Source organism: Electrophorus electricus, chromosome 6, assembly GCF_041902795.1.
Source record: "Electrophorus electricus isolate QZ-2024a chromosome 6, ASM4190279v1, whole genome shotgun sequence".
In the NCBI taxonomy this organism is placed as follows: Eukaryota; Metazoa; Chordata; class Actinopteri; order Gymnotiformes; family Gymnotidae; genus Electrophorus; species Electrophorus electricus.
In genome coordinates, this window is record NC_137502.1 from 35,245,863 (window position 1) to 35,271,078 (window position 25,216).

At 42.1% G+C, this 25,216-nt stretch overlaps 2 protein-coding genes and 1 long non-coding RNA gene across 5 annotated transcripts in view; 1 reads left to right on the forward strand and 2 right to left on the reverse strand.

Annotated features, from left to right (window-relative positions):
- On the reverse strand, positions 1–6,626 carry LOC145658640 (uncharacterized). The gene is made up of 2 exons (XM_081716665.1): positions 6,469–6,626; positions 1–2,719 (listed from the first exon to the last, which is right to left on the reverse strand). The coding sequence occupies exon 2, from the start codon at positions 2,702–2,704 to the stop codon at positions 644–646; it is 2,061 nt and encodes a 686-aa protein (XP_081572791.1). The 5' UTR covers positions 2,705–2,719; positions 6,469–6,626; the 3' UTR covers positions 1–643.
- Positions 4,755–25,216, forward strand: part of LOC145658642 (uncharacterized) — a 24,772-nt gene continuing 4,310 nt past the window's right edge. For 2 of the 3 annotated variants that reach the window (XR_014124320.1, XR_014124322.1), the window contains exons 1-2: positions 9,690–9,942; positions 15,182–15,324. This is a non-coding gene — a long non-coding RNA (uncharacterized LOC145658642). Of the gene's footprint in view, positions 4,888–9,689; positions 9,943–15,181; positions 15,325–25,216 lie in introns of those variants that run through there. The other variant, XR_014124321.1, reaches the window with a different exon arrangement.
- LOC145658641 (uncharacterized) lies at positions 17,245–19,001 on the reverse strand. The gene is made up of 3 exons (XM_081716666.1): positions 18,982–19,001; positions 18,405–18,879; positions 17,245–18,283 (listed from the first exon to the last, which is right to left on the reverse strand). Exons 2-3 carry the CDS (start codon positions 18,622–18,624, stop codon positions 17,769–17,771), a joined length of 735 nt encoding a protein of 244 aa, XP_081572792.1. The 5' UTR covers positions 18,625–18,879; positions 18,982–19,001; the 3' UTR covers positions 17,245–17,768.

A 25,216-nucleotide genomic window follows, 5' to 3' on the forward strand; every position in this document is an offset into this window, starting at 1 on the left:
CTCAGCTACTCAAAGTTTATTTGTGTACATGTAGAAACTTAAGATCCTTTTCTTCTTAGCCAGAAAAAGTGTGCTAGTCTAACAACAGGCAGGCAGTCCAAGAACACTGGAGTGTGATCAAAATTAAGAGACAGGAGAATAAGATAATGAAGGGGGAGAGATTAGGTGGTTGGTGGATGATGTCTGGGAGGTCTCAGCTCAGAGTTCATCACCTCCTCATCTCATTATCACCTCCTCATCTCGTTAACACTTCATCACCTCGTTATCACCTCGGTGCTTCTTTCAAAGAGCTACAATGTGCAGAAAACAATCACAAAATAAAACGTAATGCAGAATCAGAAGCAATCGCAAAATAAAACAAACAAGAGGGCCACATGCTTTTCTTGAGCTGCTTTAGTGTGTATTACAACATTGGGAGAGTGAAACCTTCAAATCACCATTGAAAACAAGAATATATTTTATTGTAATATGGGAGAAAGCAGCATAAACAATGAATTAGGAATCAAGTTTTGAAACATGTTAGCTGCAGGCAAAGCATGCTACATCAAATCATTGTGCCTTTGTATGGTTTGGTTTTGATCTGATAGTAATCTGATAGATCTGATAAACTGATAGTAGGTAAATATAATTTTTGCTCCTCTGTTTAGATGTAGTCTTCTGCCTCTGCCTCTTTGAATCCACTTTTGACAGCAGCTTGAATGCTCTTCATCTTTTCGGGGGCAGCAGAGGGGAGAATTGCAAGCAGTTCTTTATCAATCTTCTCCAGTCTTGACTGAGTCTTCCTTTCAAACTCATCCTTGTTCTTTTGAACTAGTTGTAAAATAGCTTTTTGAGCTGCATCGCAGTTGATCTGTAACTGCTGATGTTCCTGTTTAAACTCTGGCTTTTCCTTGTCCATGGCCATAAGTTTTCCCAGTGAGGTGATCCGATCTATGAGGTGATTTCCAGACACCTCAGTGTAAGTTGTTGAGATCATGTTGACCAGACCAGCGATGTTAGTGGCTTGAAAGGCTTGTTTGTAGAGTAGGTCTTTGGAGAACAGCTTTGCATTATATGAAAGTGACTGGGTCTTCTCAGATGTAGAGATAAAGTGTTTAAGAGTGCTGGTCAGGCTGGTTTTCACAATGTTGGAGACCATCTGAAAAAAGTGAACCATCTTCTCCCACTGTTCCTTTACTCTGCCCATGGCATCCATACCCTTCACCAGCATCTTGATGGTGGTGTTAAAGTCTATCTCTTTAACTTCACAGTTCCTCATGGCAATCAGGATTTCAGTCAGTTCCTTTTGGTTCTTCTCCATGTTCTCTACACTCTTCTCATAGATTTCTCTGGTCTTGTCTAGCTGAGCTCTGCTCACCTCTATGCGGAACCGAGCATTCTCTGTAGCTCTCTGTGAAGCAGTTTGTTTTTCAGATTTACTTTCTTCCTTAAACATCATTGGTGGTTTTGGCTCCAGGGCAGGAGAACTTGTAACATCTTTGCTTTTGATGTCAAATATGCGGGCTGATTGAATAAGCTGTTTGATGTCTTCAATCAACTTCTTTGTGTTGGCTTCCTCACATTTCCCATCTGGTGCATATCTTCCCAGTTGGTAGCAGATGTTGATGCCCTGTTTACATATCTTTTGGGCATCCTGCTTTGCTTTGCACTGTGAGAATTTTTCTAAACTCTCATTGATTCTTTTCCATTGATCTGATGAGAAATCTGATTTGGTAGATTTATTCTTCTGATCATACAGGTCCTTCCATAGTATGATGTTCTCCTGCACGAACTGCTGAATCATCTCTGCACATTTCAGGATTTCTGCAGACTTGCTGTAGATGTTTATTTCATTGATTACATCTGCAGTCTTGTCCTGACCTTTTATGCAAGTCAATGTTTCATCTCTTTCTTTTGTAGCATGTTCCATTTTGAAAATCATGAGCGCGGTCATTCCACTCAATGTACCTGTAACACTTTTAGTCACAGCTTCAACAAAATCCATACCCATCATATCCCATCCACTGGGAAGTGAATCCATTGCACTTTTGTGACTCTTGTGTGCTTCATTCAGTTTTTCTTCTATGGCTTTCACTGCTTTCTCAGAGCGTTTAACAGCTTCTTCTGATGATTCTATTCTCAGTTTGTTCTCTTCCAGTTTCTTCTTTATTGCTTCAATGTCATCTCCATAACATTTCTCAGCATTGATGCATGCTTCCAGCAACTCTTGGATAATGTTGATGACATCAGTGAAATACTGTTCTGTTGCAGAAGACAAAACAAGGCACTCATCTGCAACAACACGAATGTTCTTCAGCTGGTCAGGCAGGTGGGCTTGAACAATCTCATCATCACCTTGGAACAGAATCTTCGCAGCATTCTTCATGTAATCTGGGACAGCGAGGGTGTGGAGTCGAATCTGGTCCATGTTCTTATGGGCTTCATTGAATGCCCACCAGCCGGAGTTACACACTTGCATGAGGCAGGCACGAAAGGACTCTGGGTACTTGATGTACTTGTATCCTCCCTTGGGTGAGTTTTTGTTGATGGAGAAATCAGTTTGTGAAGAGATGAAGACAAGCTCTCCCATGATGGCTATGGAGAGTGGTGCAGGAGTCAGGTACTGCTCCCAGTTGGCATAGGGCTGCATGATGAGCTTGGTTTGGTTTCTCATCTGCTCAGCTGTGGTGAGGCTTTGACTGATCTTTGCAATTTGGGAATCCATTGCTTCTTGCTTCTTCTAAAACAAAGGCAAATGAGAACTTTTTAGAATGATACAATCATTTTACATGTAAACAGTCATCACTTCGGTAGTACACTGCTTCAGTTGCACTGTTAACAGTTGACAGTCATCAGTAGGCTACTATAGTGCTTTATTTCCACTGATAAATTAACAAAAGCTGCAGAAAACAATATTTAGAGTATGTATTAATTTAGAATGAATTTGCAATGCTTTTAAAACAGGGCCATTAAAACTGTAACACAAGGAGGCTAAGCAGGATGCTTAACATAATGTTAAACACTGACAACACACAACAGAACAATAGGGGTTATTATACACACGGAAATGAGGAACATAATTACAAACAGGTATGACACATAAGGGGCGTGGCCACACAAATGAACATATACACACACACACACACACACACACACACACAAACACAAACACAAGGGGAGACGTTTGGGAGGAGGGGCCGTATCATGAGAATAATACTGGAATGTTATGTGTGATATCTTGTACAAAAGGGAGCGAAGCGCGAAGACAGTTTGGCAAAAAGGCGTTTATTAACTCAAACACATGAACGAAAGAAACATTAAGTTCAAAATAACAAATTATCATAATGAAGTCTCTTAGCACAGACTGGTGTCTCCGGTATGGAAGTACATACAAGCACTGAAGGCATGTTATTGTGGGCCTACAGAGTAAGGAGGTTAAGGGACAGATGGGCACAGTTTGGTAAAGTAACAAGGTGACTGAGACTGGTGGAGGGGTTGTGAGTGTGACCGATGAGGGTGCAAGGATGTGGACATGTTCCGCTAGCTGGACGCCGGCCCAATCATGACATTCTGACCTATATTATACAGTATTGTAGAGTCGCTTTCATTGACAAACCTTTGTTGACACTTATATTGTTAAAATCTACCAAAAGGGAAGTTGATTCTACATGTGGAAATCATTTAGCGATGCTAAAGTGTTAGATTTTTTTTCTAGCTAGCTAGCTTTTCTAGCTAGCTAATTAGCTAGTTTTCTAGCTAGCTAATGTGGAGAAACATGGAGAAATAACTTAATCTGGACAATTAGCTAGCTAAATAAATTACCTAACTAATGTTAGCATAGAAGGTAATGTTACAATGTTTATAGGTAATGTTTATAGCTAACTAGCCATATTCGTGTTTGTCAACGGTTAAACCAGCTAGTGCTAGCAAGCTCTTAGCTTAGCTGAGGCTACATCTCTTGATTGGCAGTGGACATGTTTTGGTATTATGGGGAAATTCTGGGATTTTTGACTGTCGTATTGTCTGTAGACCCCATTAATCATATTGGGATTTTAAAATCAATTTATGACAAAATGGTACAGTAGAATATGTCCAAACTTGCACTGGTGATGGTCAAGGGCTACCATTCTTGGGGAGTAGTGGAACTGTTTTGGCATTATGGGAACATTTTGAGAAACAGCTAACCAACATCAGTCTATATGATATGAATATATTAATTTGCCCAAAGGTAGTTTAACTAATATAGATTTATGAATATATAGTACCGTAGAAGCTGGTCATAATTGCACTGATGAGAGCCAAGGGCTCCTACTTTTGTGGTATCGCTAATAGCCTGGGGTAGTGTTAGCTCAGTGGTTAAGGTACTTGACTTGTAATTGGCTGGTTCAATCGCCACCGCTGCCAAGTTGCCATTGTTGGGGCACCTGAGAAAGTCCCTTAACCTTCAATTGCTCAGATTGTAGTCGGTCATAATTGTAAGTTGCTTTTGATAAAAGCGTCAGATAAATGTAAATTGTTTTGGCATTATGGGAATGTTTCCAAACTTACTCTACTGATTCCAACTCTCATTTGCTAGACGAAATGATTTGGCATTATGGTAAATGTCTGAGAAAAATATCCGAATGCAGTCTATACAAAATGAGTGCAATACTTCGCCTAAGGGTAGTTCCACTTTAACACGGTGTCACCCCCGCAGACCTGAGCGTTCCCCGTTTCCTGGGCAACCTAGTCACGTCCGGGTTTTCGGCAGTTTCCATGGTTCCGTGTCTCCTCCCCTTTGTCTCCGGCTGATCCGAGTTTGTCCCTAATTGTAGTCTTATTTAATTAAACTTTGTTTCTACGTCTCTCGCTGCTCGGTCATTGTGTTTCTGGTTAGTTCTCGGTCGTCCTGGCTCATGTGCGGGTTTGGTAAGATCCCGTTTGTCTTCGCTCGTATGTATTTAGTATATTCCCGTTTGATCTCGCCCCTCATTCTTATGTGCTTTCTCTTCGCGCTCCCCGTCTAGTGGTCCTTGTTTAGTTCTCTACTGTTCGCTAGTCTGTAATACTGTCTCTGTGTGTTTTAGTCTACGTTGTGTGTTCCGTGAGTATTCGTCAACCTTAGTCTCGCCCTAACCCTATTAGTCTGTTATTGTTTTGTTAGCCTGTTCTATTCTGTATGGTTTCCCTGGTTAGTCTGTCTGTTAACCTTAGCATTAATTTCTTCTATCCGGTTTGTCTGTTTCATATTGTGCCGTCCTTAGTGCGTTATAACATGCAAGCCACCGGCACTTCGCAAGTGTGTTCGCTCGTCACCTGCACCGCGTTACACACGGTTTCTTGAAGCAATGGAATGGTGAAATCTGTCCAGACTTACTCTGCTGATAACCCAGGGTAACCACATTCTCTGAATTAAATGAATGTCGACATTACAAATACAAGGACTTCAATATAGATTTGTTAAACTGGTACAGTAGAATCTTTTCAAACTTGATCCGGTGATAGCCAAGGGCCACCACTCAAATGGCAGTGGAATGTTTCAGCCGAGTGTAGGTCAGAGTTCCTCCTGCAACATTTCACTAGTGATGACCCCTGTTAGCTGGCAGTCTAGCTCTATAATAAGCTTCTGAGAAACATTAGAAAAAACATTTCGCACAACACTTATTAATGCTTGTTTAAATATTACCAGTTGTATTTCATGTAAAAGGCGAAGTTAAACTAGTTCAATCAAGTAAGCTCTATTTTATACGTAAAAGTGCATATCCACACCATAGCTCTTCCAAAAACTACTTTGTTTGCTTAGGGAACGTGCGTATGCGCGTTCGAATTTAAAGCTCCGTTGACGTCCGTGAATCTCTAAATCTTAGAGCAGAAATCTCTGGTTTAGTTACTGGATTTTTTTGTTGTTGTTGCCTGTGATTGAGAGATGAACGTTAGCGAGCTAACCAGGTTTACTGAATTTGAGTTTAAACTTGAATGAGTGGAAAATTTAAATTGAGGATTACGTTGCCATTTTGCGTATTGGTTTCATTTTGGTACTGGTATGCTTCCGTATACGTTGTGTATCTCCAAATCAAACAGAGCAGCGGCAAATATAACGTCTTCTGGTAACAGGCAGTGATTAAAAAATGTATTTTTTTAAAAAGGTTAACTTTAAAATATATTTATTTTAATGTGTCTTAAATTAATTTAACACTAGTTCGGAAGTCAATATACATCTTTATAATAATTTGACCTATAGCAATTAAGGCGCAAGCTTCACTACACGCATGAATCATGCCATACTGCATAGCCCCTATGTGGCGGCAATTCATATAATACAACCACCCTAAAGTAATCGTCAGACACTTCATGTCTGCAGTAGCACGCTTTGGGGGGGGGGGGTGCTTCTATACTGTTGTTCAATCGACGGTTTGCACGATGGTTCGTCTTTTTGGGATATTAAAATGGCTATATCTTTACACGAGCTGAGGGAAAATGCATGCAGCAAGCAATGATGGATTCACCTACCTTGACAATTGAAGTGAGGTGTACGAGTCGGAGGTTGTCTTGGCTCGGAGTGGAACTACATTAGGATGTATCGGAGCTTTAAATATACGGAGCAGTAGCGTCCATCCCCCAAAGTCTCGGTGGATAAAGTGTAGGGGTGGGACACTTCAATGTCATTTCCCCTTACGATATGCATTTGTTTTACAAGAATGGGGAGCAGTCAGTTTCTTTCTCTAAACTGTGTGGGCATTGCTAGAACATCAGAACAATTATTCCTAGTATAATGTGATAGTTTGGTTTCTGAGGAGAATGCTCTGTTACAGTAGAAAGGGAGCAAAACAACGCCTTTTCAGCATTACACTCACTTGAGGTCAAGGCACAGTATAAAGCAGAGCAGAGCAAAAGAGGATCCTACCTCTCCATTACAGACTGTGTGTGTGTGTAACTGAGATGCCCTCAGGCTGAGACAAATAAGATTTGCTTTTGCTTTACCCATTGGTGTGTCTCATCTTTATAGGATTGGAGATTTCCACCACAGTGTACTTACAATATTTAACAATCTTATTCTTTAGGAGTGAGTACTGTGGTGGAAATTCAGCAAACAAGGAGTCAGATGTGGATAAGAAGATTTTATTGAGTTTAGTTTCAAAAAATGAGCGTGCCTATTTGCTTCGCTCCCCTTTGGGTGATTTCCCTCCCCTTATATAATAGCCGTAGCGTTCGAGAGAACGAGGGAGGGTTTGCTTCTGCTGAGACCAGATAACTCCTTGGAAGGAGTGTATTTCTTCAAGGACGTTCTCTAGGGAACGTCCTGTTCTTCTAATCTTATGCTAAGCTTTCTCACGCTTTACAATGATGGAGAAAGAAACACAACAATATTTCCTTCACACTTCCCCCCCTTTGATTCTTTGTCAATCATCAACATCATCTAGACTTTAATTTTCAATGAATAGTGCCTGGAGGTCATTAAATTCCTCAGAATCCTCATCCACCCCCTTTGGCAGTTCTTGCAACAGTTGATACTGTACACGAGTAAGATTAGTCACCCAGGTGACACAACAATTCATAATACATGGCAGGAAACACATAACCATCAATACGACGATGAGCACAGGAAAAAGCACCGTCACTGTCCAGTGTCCCCACGTAGTTTGAAAATAGACACTGGCGGGGTTAGGAGTACTGGTGTGCAACATCCTGACCACTGGAACTCATAGTTCTTTCCACTTTTCTTCCAATTACCCGCCCAGCCGGGTATTTTCATCGAGCTTATGATTTCTCTAGATAAATTATAGAGCTGTCCTGTTAGCCTATCTAGTTCACATGTAGTCTTATTGGTCATCTGGGTCGCCATGTCGTTTGTGATGGGTATGGGCGTCCATGGCACCTGAAAGGGGTGACACACTAGGCAAGACTGGTTTGGCTTGGCAGTGGTTGCCGTCACCAATGCCATTGCACAAGCGATATTGCCTTTGCATCTTTCCTCTGGCAGGAGTTGTCGTCCCGCGATCGGGGCGAGAGTAGTGAGTAGGATAGTGACAAACAGAGAATTCATCATGAGTCCTCAGGTCGTTCTGGCGCCTTCTTGCAATGAGTGTGGTGTATCCACGTTGCTCGTCCGTCGGTTTTGACGGCGGTGTTGGTCGTCAGCAGCACTTGGAATGGTCCTCTCCACCTGGGCTGGTTCCACCGCTTCCTTCTGAAGTCCTTTATCAGCACCCAATCACCTGGTTGGTGGGTGTGGAGTGGAGTATCCGTCACCTCGGGAAGAACTGCCTTCACCTGCTTAGACACATGGGAGAGAGATTTGTGCAGAGACACACAGTACTGCAAAAGTGATTCATTGATCAGGTTAGTATCCCAGTCCGGCGGACCCACCCCCGTGTTGGGGGGCCGTCCAAACACTATCTCAAAAGCTGATAACCCTGTTCGTGCCCGTGGTCTGGTTCGACATTGCCACAGGACGAGGGGAAGGCATTTTACCCAATTCATGCCTGTTTCCTGCGTTACTTTAGCTAGACCTCCTTTAATGGTGCCGTTTGTCCGTTCTACTGCCCCTGCACTAGCAGGGTGGTAACTGCAGTGTTTTCTCATATCTACCCCTAGGTATTTAGTCAAAGCTTTTAGTCCTTCGTGTACGAAGGGTGTCCCATTGTCACTGGACACTCGTTGTGGTAACCCCCACCGGGGAATAATTTCTCTCAATAGCGCTTTTGCTACTGCCTCTCTATCTTGTTTTCCCGTTGGGAAGGCCTCCACCCACTTACTAAACATGCGCGCACACACACAAGCATGTATCTCTTTCCTTCAGCTGGTGTCAGTTCTACGAAATCTATTTGCCAATGTTGAAAAGGCTCACTAGGCGGCGGGTGTCCGGCGGGTGCGTGTTTGGTATGATTGTCTCCGTGTGGTGTGTTTTGTGCACATACCAAGCATCGGGAACAAAATTTACTGGTGTGTGTGTTTATTCCTGGTGCATACCAATATTTTGTTATACTTTCCACTATCCCCCCTTTGCTCATGTGACTCCTCCCATGAGCAATCTCAATTAGTCCTTTCATGTAAGCCGTGGGGAGACAGGGTTTGTTTATCTCTGGGTGTACCCATATCCCGCCTATGTTTGCACCCCCCTTTTTTCCATTTCACATAATCTTGTGGAGTAGCTTGTTTTTGGATATCTTTGGTTGTTATCCTGGTTCCATTATCTATTTGTGCCACTTGTGTATGGACTGGTTGTGTGGCTGTGAGTTGAGCTACTTTGTCTGCATAAGCGTTTCCTCTCGACACAGGGTCCCCTGCTTTTGTGTGTGCTGCACATTTTATGATGGCCACTTTCTTTGGTAGTTGGATTGCTTCCAACAGTTCTGCTACTAGGCAATGGTTCTTTATCTTTGCTCCTGAGCTCATTACGATGTCTCCAAATAGCCCCAAAGTCATGTGCCACTCCCCACGCGTACCGGGAATCGGTCCAGACGTTCACGGTCTTATCTTGTGCTAGTTTACACGCCTGTATGAGTGCAGCAAGTTCAGCTGCCTGCGCTGAGTAATTAGATGGGAGTGATTCTGCTTTCACCACTTCTGTGTGTGACACAACAGCATATGCTGCTCGATTAGTGCCTTGAGAGTCACGTTTAGCTGAACCGTCCACAAACAATTCCAGGTCCGCATTAAATATTGGTTCCTCCTTTAAATCTATTCTGGGAGATGTTGCAATTTCTAACACCTGTTGGCAGTCATGGGGCTCTCCCTCCTCCCCTGTAGGCAATAGAGTGGAGGGGTTTAGAGTTGTGCATCGTTTCACAGTAACATTTGGCATGTCTAGTAAGGCAGTGTGGTATCTAAGCCATCGCTGAGTGGACAAATGTGCCACCTTTTGATCTTGCAGTATTCTTGACACTGCATGAGGCACATATAGGGTAAGCTTGGCGTAGCCTACTATGTCTCTGGAAGCCACTAGTGCCTTCTCGGCGGCTGCCACAGCTCTTACACATAAAGGTAGGCCTGCTGCGACTGTATCTAATTTTCCTGAGAAGTAGGCCACCGGCCTTTGTTTGTTTGTCCCCATGTTTCTGTGTCAATACACTTGTCATATATTGCCCTTTAACGTCTACTGTCTGTTCAAATGATTTGTTTGGGTCTGGAATGCCCAACGCTGGCATGACTTGTAACATCTGTTTCAGTGTTGTGAAGGCCGCCTCAGCTTCCGGCGTCCATTCCGGCTGTGAGGAATTTGACCCTTTGGTCGGTATTATATCTGAGTGGTCCCTCATGTTCTGCATAGGATGGTATGAATGTCCTACAATAGGAACACATTCCTAAAAAGGACAACAGTTGTTTTTTCGTCATGGGCTTTGGTATAGTCAAAATGGCATTCACTCGGTCTTTAGTCAGCATGCGCGTTTGTTCAGTGATGTCATGTCCTAAAAAATGCACTTGCTGCTTACAAAACTGTAATTTGGATTTGGATGCCTTGTGGCCTTCCCCTGCTAAATGATGTAGCAGTGCCACCGTGGCTTGTTTACACGCTTCTCGTGTTCTTCCACAAATCAAAAGATCATCAACGTATTGCAGCAAGGCTGTTCCTTCAGGGAGTTCTAAAGCCTCTAGGCTTCGATGTAAGGCGGCATTGTAAATAGTTGGTGATTCACAATACCCCTGACACAATCTCGTGAATGTATATGGCTTTCCTTCAAAAGTAAAAGCAAACCAAAATTGGCTATCCTTGTGCACAGGTACGCTAAAGAAAGCGTTGGCCAAATCAACTACACTGAACCACTTGCTATCTGGTGGGATCTGAGAGAGAATGGTGTGCGGGTTTGGAACTTCTGGGGCTCTAGGGTGTACTGCCGCGTTGACAGCCTGCAAATCCTGCACAAATCTCCATTCATCTCTCCCTGGCTTCTTAACTGGGAAAATTGGAGTACGTACTGGTGAGTCTGGGCATGGTACGATAACTCCTGCTTGTTTTAATGATTGGAACACAGGCCTGATGCCCTCCACTGCCTCTAGTTTTAGAGGGTATTGGTGCTGGCGTGGTCTGTAATCAGATTTTGGGGTGATGTGGACAGGCTCACATCCTTTTATTAAGCCCACATCATTTTTTCCCTGTGCCCATAACCCTGCAGGAACTGTTTTCAATTCCTCCTCCTCTTCCTCTGAGAGGGTAACAGAGGCTGCCATAATTACTATATTAGGACTTACAAGCTCAACCCCCCTTTTACAATTTAGCCTATACGGGGTTGGCATTTTCCACACATCTATGCTTGGGCTGTACATGACTTTACACTGGGGTCCTTTTATCCAATCAGTTGTGCTCAACATGCGTTTTGTCCAAAACCCTACTCTCTGCCAGTCTGGGTCAACATGTGCGCTAGCCAGCGACACATGAGGTGCTGCATGTGAGATTGAATATAAAGATTTCTGTTTATCTGAGAGCTGCACCACTCCCGCAGCCCACTCGCAGTCCCACGCTATAGCTGTGATAATCAGACTGTCACTGCCCCCTAAGTCAAATTTTTGTTCAAAATCAACATCAGATCCCTCATGGACCTTCATTGTACAGTGAATAGAATCACTTTGTTTAACTGTCAGCTCACCAGGTAGCGTGTTAGTAACTTCAGTCATAAAATGTGTTAGTACTTCCCCAGCAGTGCACTGCAATTCATACACGTACAAAGGGACTCCTGCCTCTAGCTGGACTCCCTGTGTAGGTGTTTCCCACATAACAAATAACCCCTCTGGGTTGCTGCTAATTGTGCACCCAAGTTTACACATTAAATCTCTAGCTAACAAATTAATTGGACAGGTTTCTGACACCAAAAAGCTGTGTTTGAATTGGCTGCTTCCTAAACTACATTGGAGAGGCTCGGACATCCTTTCATCAATGGGATGACCCCCTACTCCGATTACTGTTATCCCATATCCTGTTCTCATTTTACATTCTATTAAACCTTCTTTTAACACTGAGTGGGTGGCACCACTGTCAACCAAAAACCTAACATTTTTTCCCTCTACTTTCACAGTTACTTCGGGGAGGCCTCTTGGCCCTTTACTAATCTGCTGCAATAGTTGGTAATTTAAATTTGTTACTTCCCTTTTGCCGTCTTCACTCAGTGGTCCGCTGCTGTCCTGCCTCTCCACCGCCCGTCACTCGTGGATTGTGGGATTCTGATCTGTGCCCCCGTCATATGAGTTATCCTCCTCCGGACAGTTTCTGGCAAAATGTCCAAGCTTTCCACAGTTGTAGCATTCCTGTTCTTTCATCCAATCAATTTTCCCTCCTTTTCCTCTTCCTCTGCCTCTTCCGCATCATCAACAACCGTCTCAGTTCAGCCTGTGTTGGTCTGCAGGACTGCACGAATGCCATCAGTTCTTGTCCGAAGCGTCGTCCGCCGATGTCACCTGGCTTGCTCAGGCCGTCGGCCGCTTTCATGATGTCGTCTGTAGTCCAGTGACGGTGGACCATAATCACTCCCTCAGGTCCTGACACTTCCACCATCGAGAACTGTGGGGCATAGCCTCTGTCAGGCCCTGCGGATGGCTTTATAGTGGCGTGACTTCGAGTGTGATGAGCCACTGGTGAGGTTGTCTCCAGTTGCCGTCTTGGTTCGTCATATGGAGACGGCTTTGATGTTAGCGATGAAGTCCCTGGTTCGGGATAAGGAGGTGGGTTTCCTGATGCTTGTGGTTGTTGAATCAGCTGGGGGGCTCTCGGCGGGGCGGCATCGAGGTCAGGATCAGCTAAGGAAACACACTGAGACACTTCATTATTACATTTCTTTTGCCCTTCCTGTTTCTTCTGCCTTTTCTCAGCTTCTTCTAACCACATTTTTGCCTTTTCTAGCATATCCTCACTGTTTTTGTCAAAAATATTTCCGTGCTTTCTTATCAGCTTCTCTAGGTTTGACCTCGACTCTCTTAATTTTAACAGGTATGCAACACTCAGCGTCCCTGAGGTATTAAACCCATAATGTTTAATCCAAAACGGGACATGTTTGTTTACATGTTCCCCATAATCTTTACTCATTTGAAAGAATAGGCTACTGGAGAACTTGTCCTTACCGAACTCATACTCCTTACTATTGCCCGCACCCATTCTTTTTTTTTTTTTTTTTTTTTACTTTTGGATTCAGGCAACAAACGAACAAAGGAAACTTACCTACTCTCTACAATTTTCCTATTTTTTATCTTATCCACACCGTCTACCCCCGATATGGATTAGTTCCGCTCCAGCAAATCGTGCTAGTATACTGAGTCCACTCCTTTCCCTGCGGGGTGTTCTGTCGGCCCGGGCCTATTTCTTACACTAGTACGTCTACTCAGTGTGCCTATTCTCTTAGGCTGGCGGAGTCCCAGACTCCGGAGTCCTCTAGACCCTATTTTTAAGCCCTAGTATCTCATATACTATGCTACTTTACAGACCCACCCCAGGGTAGACTCAGGCGGATCACTACGTCACTTTCTTCTAGGATTGAATTACTGAACTTCACCACTTACTTTATGTTCGTTAGATCAGGCGGAGCACACCACCGGAGTCAAGCGGGACGTCACTCCCTGGTTAGGTACTTTCCCGTATTCTTGTGGGTTTCCCTCTTTCTCCAGCTCAGTTCTCTCTCTGAGGAGCGTCCTCGAAGTTTAGTCACCGCTGCCCCGCATGGTGCCTCTCGCTGATCCTGCCGACTACGCCAAATTCTGTGGTGGAAATTCAGCAAACAAGGAGTCAGATGTGGATAAGAAGATTTTATTGAGTTATTAGTTTCAAAAAATGAGCGTGCCTATTTGCTTCGCTCCCCTTTGGGTGATTTCCCTCCCCTTATATAATAGCCGTAGCGTTCGAGAGAACGAGGGAGGGTTTGCTTCTGCTGAGACCAGATATCTCCTTGGAAGGAGTGCATTTCTTCAAGGATGTTCTCTAGGGAACGTCCTGTTCTTCTAATCTTATGCTAAGCTTTCTCACGCTTTACAATGATGGAGAAAGAAACACAACAATATTTCCTTCACAGTACCATGTTGAAATGTGTAGTTTCTGTGCAGTTCTTTATTTATTAATAATGTTTATTCAAGCTGAGGGAATTTTGGCTTTTCTTTCATTCATTAGCTTGCTTTTACTTGGCAGATGCAGGCTCCTCACAAACCAAAAAAAGATGTGTCATTTGCCAGGCACTCAGTATGTGTATGTATATATATATGTATATATATATGTATATATATATATATATGTATATATATATATATATGTATATATATATATATATATATTTATATATTTATATATATATTTATATATTTATATATATATATATATATATATATATATATATTTATATATATATATTTATATATTTATATATTTATATATTTATATATATATATATATATTTATATATATATATATTTATATATTTATATATATATATATTTATATATATATATATATATTTATATATATATATATATATATTTATATATATATATATATATATATATATATATATACACACACTGAATGGTACCAGAAAATGCCATCTGAAAATCTCAGGACAGTCTCACAGAGTTCAAAATATGCTTAATGCAAACAGAGGTCACACTATATGCCTGCAGAAGCAATTGTGTTCTGAAAATTGTCTTTTTTATTTTGTATACATATTTCCTGTACTTTGTTTGAGACTTCTGTTGAGACTGAGAAATAATCATAAATGCTAAAACACATCTCGTGGTGGCCTGTACATTGTGTCGACTTGGTGCTAATGGAGCCCTGGTGTTCACGCCTTGCACTTGGTGCTGACGGAGCCCTGGTGTTCACTCCTTGCACTTGGTGCTGACGGAGCCCTGGTGTTCACTCCTTGCACTCTAACACGTAAAACGCTTCACAAATGGTGAAGTGTGATGGCACTGAGAGGCCTTCAGGAGTGTGTCCATGGTTACGAAACCCGCACTGCTGTGAGGGGGTGGCGTAAGGCCCAGTGTGACCCTGCTGAGGGGTAGAAGTGTGACTGGCCTGCAGGGCAGATGTGTGAGTGACACATGGAAAGTGTGAAACAACTGAATGTGAGGAGAGTGTGGTGGAGAACTTTTTATAAGTGAGCACTTTTCAGCTAGGTATACCTCTGACGTGGGATTTTATCTGGTTTGTTTGGTTGTGTTTTTCTCCTTGGGGTTTGCTGCTAGGGTTTTCACTTTAAGGGCTGTTTTTTGTCATGGACACAACTGCACTTGTTCGTTTGCTTGTGCACAGGCCGTAGGCACATCTTCTGAAACCCCGGGCCAGGCAGAACACCACCACATACTCTGACCTTCATCATTCAAATGTGGAACAGTCTTACGTGCCAGTCAAGTAAGGTGAAAGGTCAAGGTGGTCTCAGTTGTTTCCTCATCCAGGTGGGTTCTGTGTGCTGGAAACTCTGTGTGAGTTGACTTTAAAGGCTGTTGCTTCAGTGAGGCCCTTCAGTACTGAGTGAAATAACACCAGCAATTTGTTGCTATCTCTCACATTCCTCGCAATGTAACCATGGCAGTGTGCAGCTTTGAGCATGCTTTAAACATGTCTGTTTGTGTCTTGGGTCATAGTTATGGGCACCGTGGAGATCAGAAACATTGTTTTCTTGTATAAATTAGATCTACTTTATATAGAAACTCATGCAAACTATATGCAAACTCATACACTTTGCATTCTGTCTGATTCCTCAAACAGCTTTTTACACACACTGAAGCCCCTTCACACAACTCTTTTTGTGGCCTGGAGACTTTTGTGTCAATATGAAACCCACATTCTCGTTTCCATGACGGTGACCTTTACAAGAATGCATTCACACACACACACACAAGCAAAAAGAAGAGTGCCCTATGCTCACAGCAGTAGAAAGATGAATTTGTGTTTTGTGAGTAAGACTTGTGGGAGACTGTGAAATGTTCCTCACCTTTTAAGCAGTAAGTAGCTCTGCCCTTTAGTTACACATACCCTGCTGTACAGTCAGATATACCTCACAAACAATGCAGTTACTGCAGCAGTCCCTCTCTGGGGGTGCATGCATGTGTGTTTTTTATAAGCCTGGTTGAGAGTGAACATGTGTATGTCCTGCATCTCTGAAACGGGATGTGGTCCTCGTCTATTTTTTTTTTTTTTTTCACCCTAGACCAGATCTGTGTTCTGCTGCGAGCTTAGCATTGGTCCAGGCAGCCAATTGTACCATTCCAACGATTCAAGACTGCCGGAGAAGGCACTGAACCTCCATAACCCTGTAGCGAGCGGTTTAGGGGCGGGGTTTCACCTGCAAGGCTGCTCCCTGTTGACGCTTTGCTTCTACCTCTAAAAATATGAACAACTAAAGTAACGTTAACCACCATCTAGTGCATGGTGGTTTCATGACAATGAAACCCCACGATCAATTCAGGAGGAAAGAGGCTGTGTACTCTCTCTCTCTAGTATCAGAGAGACAACAGACTCAACACAGAGATAAAAGAATGGACAGAAGTGAAGGGAGAGGCTGGCAGCACAAGAGGAGAGGAAGAGACAGAGTGAGTTAAACAGCGAGAGAGATGAGGGGGTCGTAGTCATATAAGGGTCATTTGGAAGGAGATATATACCCAGCTGAATGTTGTCTGTGTGCATCACCCTTACACACACACACACGTGGGTGAGTTCAGTAGATAGACCTGCTGTAAGCCTGGTAGGACATCTGAGGGGGAAAGAATGAAGTCGTGCATTAATTGTGATGCTTTTCAGCACTAGTGATGTCAGTCAGTACAAGAGCCAGAAGGAATGATCGTACTTTCGAGAAGAATGTTTTCACCATGACTGCATGAGCTTAGGTGTGTGTGTGCGCACAGTAATCTCCTATGCTCAGGAATTTTCTCCACCGTTGTCAGGTTTACAGTTTCGTGCCGTTGAACTCCCGCTATACTGGTTTCACTACCGCTATACTGTTTAGCTCTGCTTTAAAATACCTGTGTAATTACTGCTGAAAACTCTTTTACACACACGGGTGTAAATACATACATGGGTGAACCGTATAACAAGGTTCAGGTGTGTGCTATCAAGGGGGTGTAGCAAAAGACAAGGGGCAGTCTTGACAAACAGTCAACAATGACGACTCCACATGCATGTGGCAGGCCGTACCACATGATAAGGGGGAAGGGGAGCATTCCGTTACATACACATGTGCAGTGCAGCCAAACGTGCACTTTGGAAAAGCTTTCAAAATCATTGAAGCCGTGAGCTGCTTCAGCTTGCATTGGGAGCTAGTAGACGTGGTGTTGGCAAATTCAGTTGGCTGTTTAATCAGAAAATGACACATTAAGTTTTCTTTTTGATAAAGGTTTATTAACTGTAAAATGCATGAAATTTTAAAAAACGTGCAGAAGGTATATAAATTATAGTAACACACCAAGATAAGAGGTTCCTGCCACTAGCTAACAACTCATAAAACAAGTTTATAAAGTAAGCAAGAATATTAGTTATAAGTGTGAAAGAAGGATGAAGCTATTCTGTATAAGGTGGCTTTTGTGTGTGTGTCTTAGAAAGAGCTGCTGTTTGTTCAAAATGGGCATCAAGTCACAAAGGATACAAAGTGATGGAGGGTAGATTGCTAGTTATTTAGAGTGATGGATATTTTATTTTGAAATCGTTATATATTTTTAAACTGTGTTAAAGAAAGTTCATAAAACATTTCAATAATTGCAGAATGAAAATGGCATTATTGATAAAAGCATATTATTCTTCATCAAGAAAACTGAACAGCACCCTAAAACCAAGAAATATGAACATTTGAACAAATAGCCAAGGAAAGGAAGAAATAAAGAAATAAAAGAAGGATTATAAGAATTTAATGCACCAGAAATGGGTATTCAGAACTGCTGTTTGAGGTACATAATGCTGACAGTCTTTGGTGAGTCTCTCTCATGGTATTGATGAGTTGTGGAACGCCTTCAGTACACAGGAGCTCATTCTCGGTGATTTGTCCTGCTGCCTCCATCACTTCCTCCATCACCTTCATCACTGGTTCCTGGAGGATAAATCTGCGAGTGTGACACTCAGCCACTCTGGTCTTCCCACTCAGAACACTCAGGAGGTGGACGGCTCTTCTCACTTTCCTCTGGAACTCAGCCACACCTTCTCTCTGTTCCTTCACCAGTTGCATCTCTTCATGGATCTGCTTCACGTTATCATGCGTCTGACTGATGTTGAGCTTCAGCTGTTGAATCTTGGAATCATAGTCAGAAACTTTACTTTTGTACTTTTCTACTTCAGACTCAGACTTGTTCAACTCTTCTTTAGCCACTCTGATACCATCTGAAGCTTGAGACATTTCTACTGCACCAACAGATGCCATGACAGCCCCTGCACAGACGGAGGGTGAATTAAATATTTGACCTTATGGTCACATGTAAAGTGTAAGCTTCTAAAAAAAATCTTAACTACATGCTATGTAGTTTACTTAATAATAACTGTAATTTCTCACCAGCAATCCATCCAACAACTGGAATTATTAACAGTCCTGCGCCCACTCCTGTTACTATCTCAGCATCACGTCTCCTCTTTTCCTGAATACGGAGAGTTTCTTCAGCTAAATCCAGATTGTGTCTAGACTGATCCAAAGCATTTTGAGAGTCATTCAGTAACTTTACATTAGTTTTCTGCTCTATTTCCAAGTTACCTAAGGTGCTTTCTGTATTTCTCATCTCCACTTCAAGTTTTCCCTCAAGTACTGTAACTCTCTCAAGGTGTTCATCCAGACTCTTCAGTCCTGTACTGGCTGCCTGTTCTGATTCCTCCAGACTTTGCTGGGTCTGCACTATCTGCTGTCTGATGGAGCTGTAGTTGGAGCACTGTCCACTAATGGGATCTACATCTGCATCTATGAGGAATTCGTAGACTCTGGTGAGAGAGCAGATGCCATCCTTCAGAGGAATGATAACAGCCTTGACTGACTGATCCTATGGAGAAGCAGTCATACCAAAATATATTAATAGATCACATTTCCTCTTTAAATATTACTTCCGTGTAAAGTTCAATGGGTTCTTAGGTATCCTGCTTACCCAGATGAGATGTGGCTCACATTATGCTGATATAAAAAGAAACATTACGTTTATTATTAAAGCAGAGGGAGCTTTGGCTTTTTCATTCGATTGCTTTCATTCGGCAGATGCAGGCTCCTCACAAAGCAAAAAAAAGATGCGTCATAATCTGCCAGGCACTCAGTCGTGAGTGCACACACACACACACACACACACACCGCATCCTACGCCGCAGTGCCTTTTTCTCGCTATGGAGAATAGTCACCCTAAACTCGCACGTGCGTCTCGCTCCCTCACTGCCCTCGTCACAGCGGAGGAGGTCGAATAAAATACGGAAAAGGTGCCCGGTTCAAAAATACCAATTTGTATTAGACAAGATTTTACACAGCACATGCTGGAGCTCACTGATACCCACGCGACGACTCGCACATAGCATGCAACAACAAATAATTTCAACATGAATTAATTTCGCAAAGTGAGTTAATTTAATCTCACCGCACTTGCTCGGGTGAACGGTCTTCGTTTAAGTCGCCAGACACGCATGTTTACATGAGCGAAGCACTTCTGACGTCCTTTTATCATTTTAAGTCCTTTTATTTAAGCGATTGTAGGGCGGGGTTGGGTGGGAGGGTGCGTGCGCTCGCGACAACACTTTCAGTTTTTGGTTTAAACGCAGTTAGAGATGCGCATCTAATGTGTCGCTGAACAGTCTCGACTGATGAGGCCAGACTGACGAAGCTTTTCTTTACTTGTTTTTAACGCACATCTGATTAGTTTCTCCAATACTTACACAATGTAAGGGGCAGTGGTTGCTCAGTGGTTATGGTACTTGACTTGTAATCAGGAGTTATGTGGAGTTACTCCTTACCGTCACCACAATCGGCAAGAAAAAAGAAAAAGCAAAGAAAACACACCAATATCAACATTTCTCCCTCAGAGGCGTCAGTTGTAAATTAATTGACTGAACACTGAAATTAGCAATTTGAAACAATAAATGGTCAACACAGTAAAAGCAAAACTGAACCAGAGCTTGGCTATGTCTAGCTTAGCATTTGGGTGTTCACAAGTGTTATCAGTTGTTGGACCCAAACATTGGTGCACATTGGAAGGATGCCGAATTATTTGTACAGGAAACACATAGCTGGTTGGTCCAGTGCTCACAAGTCCAAGACAGTATGGTTATTGTGTACTCATTGGTGTGTTGCGTTGCAGGCTGAAACATATAACAATGTGATGTTAGCGTTACTTGAGCAGTTCCAAAGAACTCTTCCTGAACAAATTACAACATATGTCAGTGAATGTAATGTGAGCATCTGAGGCAGCATAAAAAGCATAAGGCTAGGAATGTTTGCTAACAAACATGGCCAAATGGGAGATTTTTGCCCTCGCTTTGTTAAAGGACTCACCGGTTCACTGGCTGGGATGATTAATGAATGTCTGCTGGGAAATTCAGATCCAGATTGGCTCTAATTATTGTTTGGGAAGGGGCCATTGGAATGTCAACTGCTCCCATTTTGAAAGCAAAAGGGAATAATAAAAGAACAAAATGAAATCACTACAATAAAAATGCAACAATGAGTTATTAGTTAGAACTTCTCACTTTTATCTTTTTCACAGTGTTGTGAAGAACACAGTCGAGGCTGTTATCATTCCTCTGAAGGATGGAATCTGCTCTCTCACCAGAGTCTTTGAGTTCCTCATAGTTGGAGATGTAGATCCCATTAGTGGGCAGTGCTCCAACTACAGCTCCATCAGACAGCAGATGGTGCAGACACAGCATAGTCTGGAGGAGTCTGAACAGGCAGCCAGTACAGGGCTGAAGAGTCTGGATAAAAACCTTGAGAGACATACAGTAGGTGAGGGAAAACTTGAACTGGAGATGAGGCATACTGAACATACCTTAGAAGACATGAGAATGGAGCAGAGGTATAATGGAAAATTACTGACAAATTCTAAAGACAATTTGAAGCAGATCACATCAGCTTTAAAATCAATAAATGCAACACCTCAAAGACAAGAAAAGAAGTACTATAGAGCTAAAATTAAAAGACGCATTGGGCTGGGAGTGACACTAATACCAGTTGTTGGATGGATTGCTGTTGAGAATTACATTACTTAAATGGTTTAATATGTAGCATGGACAAACTATTATAAAAGCTAAAGACCTTATTGGTGAGGTGAGATCCCTACCTTTTGATTCTATCATAGCAATCAATGGAACAGTGGAAACGTCTCAGGTTTCAGATGCTATCAGGGAAAGTGAAGAGGAGGTGAGAAAGGCTGAGTGTAAAATAGAAAAGTATAAAAATAAAGTTTCTGACTGAGTCCAAGATTTTCCAGTTAGAAACATCAGACAGAAACATAATGAGGTGAGGCACATCCATAAAGAAATCCAGCAGGTGAGGGACAACAGAGAAGTTGTGGCTAAGTTCCAGATGAAAGCGAGAAGAGCCGTCCACCTCCTGAGTGATCTGAGTGGGAAGACCAGAGTAGCTGTGTGTCACACTTGCAGATTCATCCTCCAGGAACCAGTGATGAAGGTGATGGAGGAAGTGATGAAGGCAGTAGAATAAACCAGCTCCTCTCTACTAAAGGCATACCACAACTCATCCATAACATGACGGAGAAGAACCAAACACTGGAAGCCCTGTGCACCACTCAAAATTGTCTCTCAAAAGTTCTAATCAGGGGCTTCAGATGATTGAAATTCTTATGCTGTTATTTTTTCTTGTTTTTATATCCTTGCCCAGGATTTCTGCTAAAGTGTTGTTTGCCCTGTTTTTCATTTCTATGTTAAAGCAATTCAGTAAAGTTAAGTTTTCATTCTGCAATTAATAAAATCTTGTCACATTTTTATTAATTTAATATAAGCACAGATCAAGTAATATGACCTAATTAATAAGATCAATAAACTGGCAAAAAATAAATAAATAACCAACAGTCTCATAGTAAAAACATCCATCACTCTAAATAACCAGCTGTATATTCTCAGTAGCTGCTTGAGGGCCATTCTGCTTAAATAGCAGCTGCCTTTCAGTGATTCACACAAAAACTACTCGAGTGCTAATAGCTCCCCACTTGAATCATGAGTCTGCTAATATTGAGCTACAATGTGTGAGTGAGCTGTTTACACTCCTACAGTAAATGCTCACACATACTTATTCCAGAAGTTCATCAGAAGCAAAGCTTCAGGCCTTGGGTATTGCTGCATTAGAGGTCTCTGTCAGACCCCATTGCTGTAGAAGTGAGGCCGGGGCTACTTATTTTTCAATGAACACACTCAATATTGTCTCTATTTCACGAAACATTGTTTGGCTATCACAAGGACAGGTGCTATCATGAGGGTCTGGGAGCAGTTCAAACTGGGACGCAGAAATGGAAAGTGAAAGTGAAACCAGAAATGGACAAGCCCCCTTTTCAGTGCCTGGAGGGTTCACAGGGCTGGGCCAATCACAACTGTTTAAATGTTTGGGATGTAAGGGTGGGAAGAGTAGGGAGTTGGGACGAGAGCTGTAAGCCTCACGTGTCATTTCATTCTAGGATTTTATCTAAAGTGGACCAAAGTGGAGGCGAAATAAACATGAGACCATGAGGGACTGGCTGCATGGGAACTACAATGGCACAGTAGAGAACCATGACAGTAATTAGAGTTTGTAATCTGAATCAGCAATTTCTGTATCAGATAAATCCTGTAGAAATCTACATTGACATCCAGTGAGAACCAGACATTCTTTAAGAACATGTTTATTCATTTTATTGTTACACAAGCAATAAGTGTTTGTAATTATGTTTATTTACAATTATGGAATTTACGGCATTATTCAAGTTAACTAATGGTTTAATGAAATTACTTTCTTCGCAAATTTCATTCATTTTGATAACTTTTTTTTTTTTACTTGCCTATTTATACAATATTTGAGTAAATTATCAAATCTAATTCCAAGATGGGGCCCCTATCATGGAAAACTGACTTTTCCTTTTTGCATGAGGCACAATACTCTTAATATTTCCTGTTAATATTTTTCATGGACCAATGACTGATTTATTGTCATCTAGATAAAGACATTTGTAATAAAGACTGGCCCATCTCCACAGACCTACACCTTTTAGCATTTTTGGCAACAAATTGTAGAAGGCTTAAATAATAATAAAACCGTGCACATCGAACAAGTTTTCACACACTCCCTTTGTGATAGATAATGATCTAACATTCAGTTCTGAGCCTTTTTCTTCAGCAAAACCCACCAAAAGATCCCCATGGAACCTTTCTCTTTGCACTCTCCCCTTTATCTTCAACATCAGACTAATGAATCTGGTCAGATGTTGCTACCATAGTACTTGGTGCGTTACTTAAAGCAACACATTTCAATGCCCAAACACTTGTGATTCAGCCAAAATAAGAAAGAAGTATAACAAACATTACAGCTCATTACCATCTCGCTCTGGGAGTTTTGCTGCTGTCACACTCAGTGTAAATATCAAAATGGGCAGTTTGAGCCCCACTGTTTTCATTATCCCCACTTCTGATGTGTTTAGGATATTTTAATAAGTTAAATTTTTATACCGCCTTTCACAGACTCCAGGTCGCTTTAAAATAAAGATGGAGAGAGAGAAAAAAAAAAGAACTGACAAATTCAACACATTAATGAATAACTATGAAGAGAAAGATATTATGAGAAATTTTGAGAAAAGAGATACGTTTTAAGTTATGATTTAAAAGAGGGAAGTGGAGAGCAGAGAGAGAGAGATTGAGGTAAAATGTTCCATAATTTTGGGGCCATGACATTAAAGATCTGCCTCCTACAGGGGCAAATGTAAACTTGAGGATGGAAAGGAGACCTTCATTTATGGAGGACATTTAAGGAGGACCCACGTTTATGGGTATATGAGTGTTGGAGTTCAGCTAGGTAGGGAGGTGCAACACCATGCAGAGCTTTGAATGTAGGTGCTACCTGTTCAAGTAGATCGGAGATGGAATTATTATATATAGAGAGAATATCATCAGGAGAGGAGACTTTTGAAATAGACATCAGAGGAGCAGAGCAGAGATGAGCAGAGAAAGTGAGAGGATCAATAGCTTTAATATTACAGAAAGAGATGAGAGGTTTTGTACATGGCCGAGTAACTGAGTTGCTAGCAGTGGCTTCAATAAATTTATGATCAGAGATACCAACTAGCGATCCAGTAACAGAAGTAATATCTAAACCAGAGGAGCAGATTAGATCTATTGTGTGACCATGAGAGTGGGTAGCAAAATCAACATGTTGAGTCAGAGAAAAATAGTCCACATAGATATTAAAGTCCCCTAGCACACCCATGAACACATAGAACTGGCCAGAGTGAGAAGTTCACTGATTTCTGACAGAAAGTCTGATGGTGTTTTGGGTGGTCGGTAGATTAATAAAAACAGTGCTGGTAAGGAGACAATTAGTTTCAGCACCAGATATTCAAATGCAGATACCTCATGAAAGGTACAGACAGGCACATTGAGTGTTAATATAGACAGCAGCCAGACCACCAGTCTTCCCTGGGTTCTGGGCTTAGCCAAATCGTTATAGCCACTGGGTGTTAGTAGATTAAGATATAGGAAGTCCCCAGGTTTATGCCAAGTCTTAGTAAGAAAAGATAAGTCAAATTAGTTTTGAACAATGAGATTGTGGCATATGGAAGCTTTATTTGTGAGGGAGCGACAGTTGAGCAATGCAAAGTTTAGTGGATTAGTCCTAGAGTTTTCCCAAGGGGCTGGGAAACGGAGCGAGGAAGAGGGTGAAGAACTTCAAAGTTAATTCTCCGGGTGCCTTTGTCCAGATAACAAGAATAGCAGAGTCAAATGAGTGGTACGTAGAGAACTGGTAAGCAATGTCAAGTGACTGGCATGGTATGTAGATAGAAGACTCCAGATCATAACTGGAACAGAGGCTGTGGAGTTGTGATGGTGTGTACCAGAACACCATAGCCCAGTACTGACAGGCAGGAAGGCCAGCCACAAGCACTCAAAAGCAAAAAATGGTAAAAAGATGCTGCATACAACCAGAAAAGATCATGGCAGATCTTTATTGGCAGAGAACCAGTCCGCATCGGTAGAAAAAAGCTCTCGGACCTTCTTACCATGCTACATTAGCCATCCAGCTATACCAACCAACAACTAGCCTACGAACAGCAAGGACACACATATCAACCAAATACCTGGCAGCCAGCAACTTTATACAGCGGTTAAAAACTCAACCAGTAAACAAGCAGACAAAGTGAAGGTTAG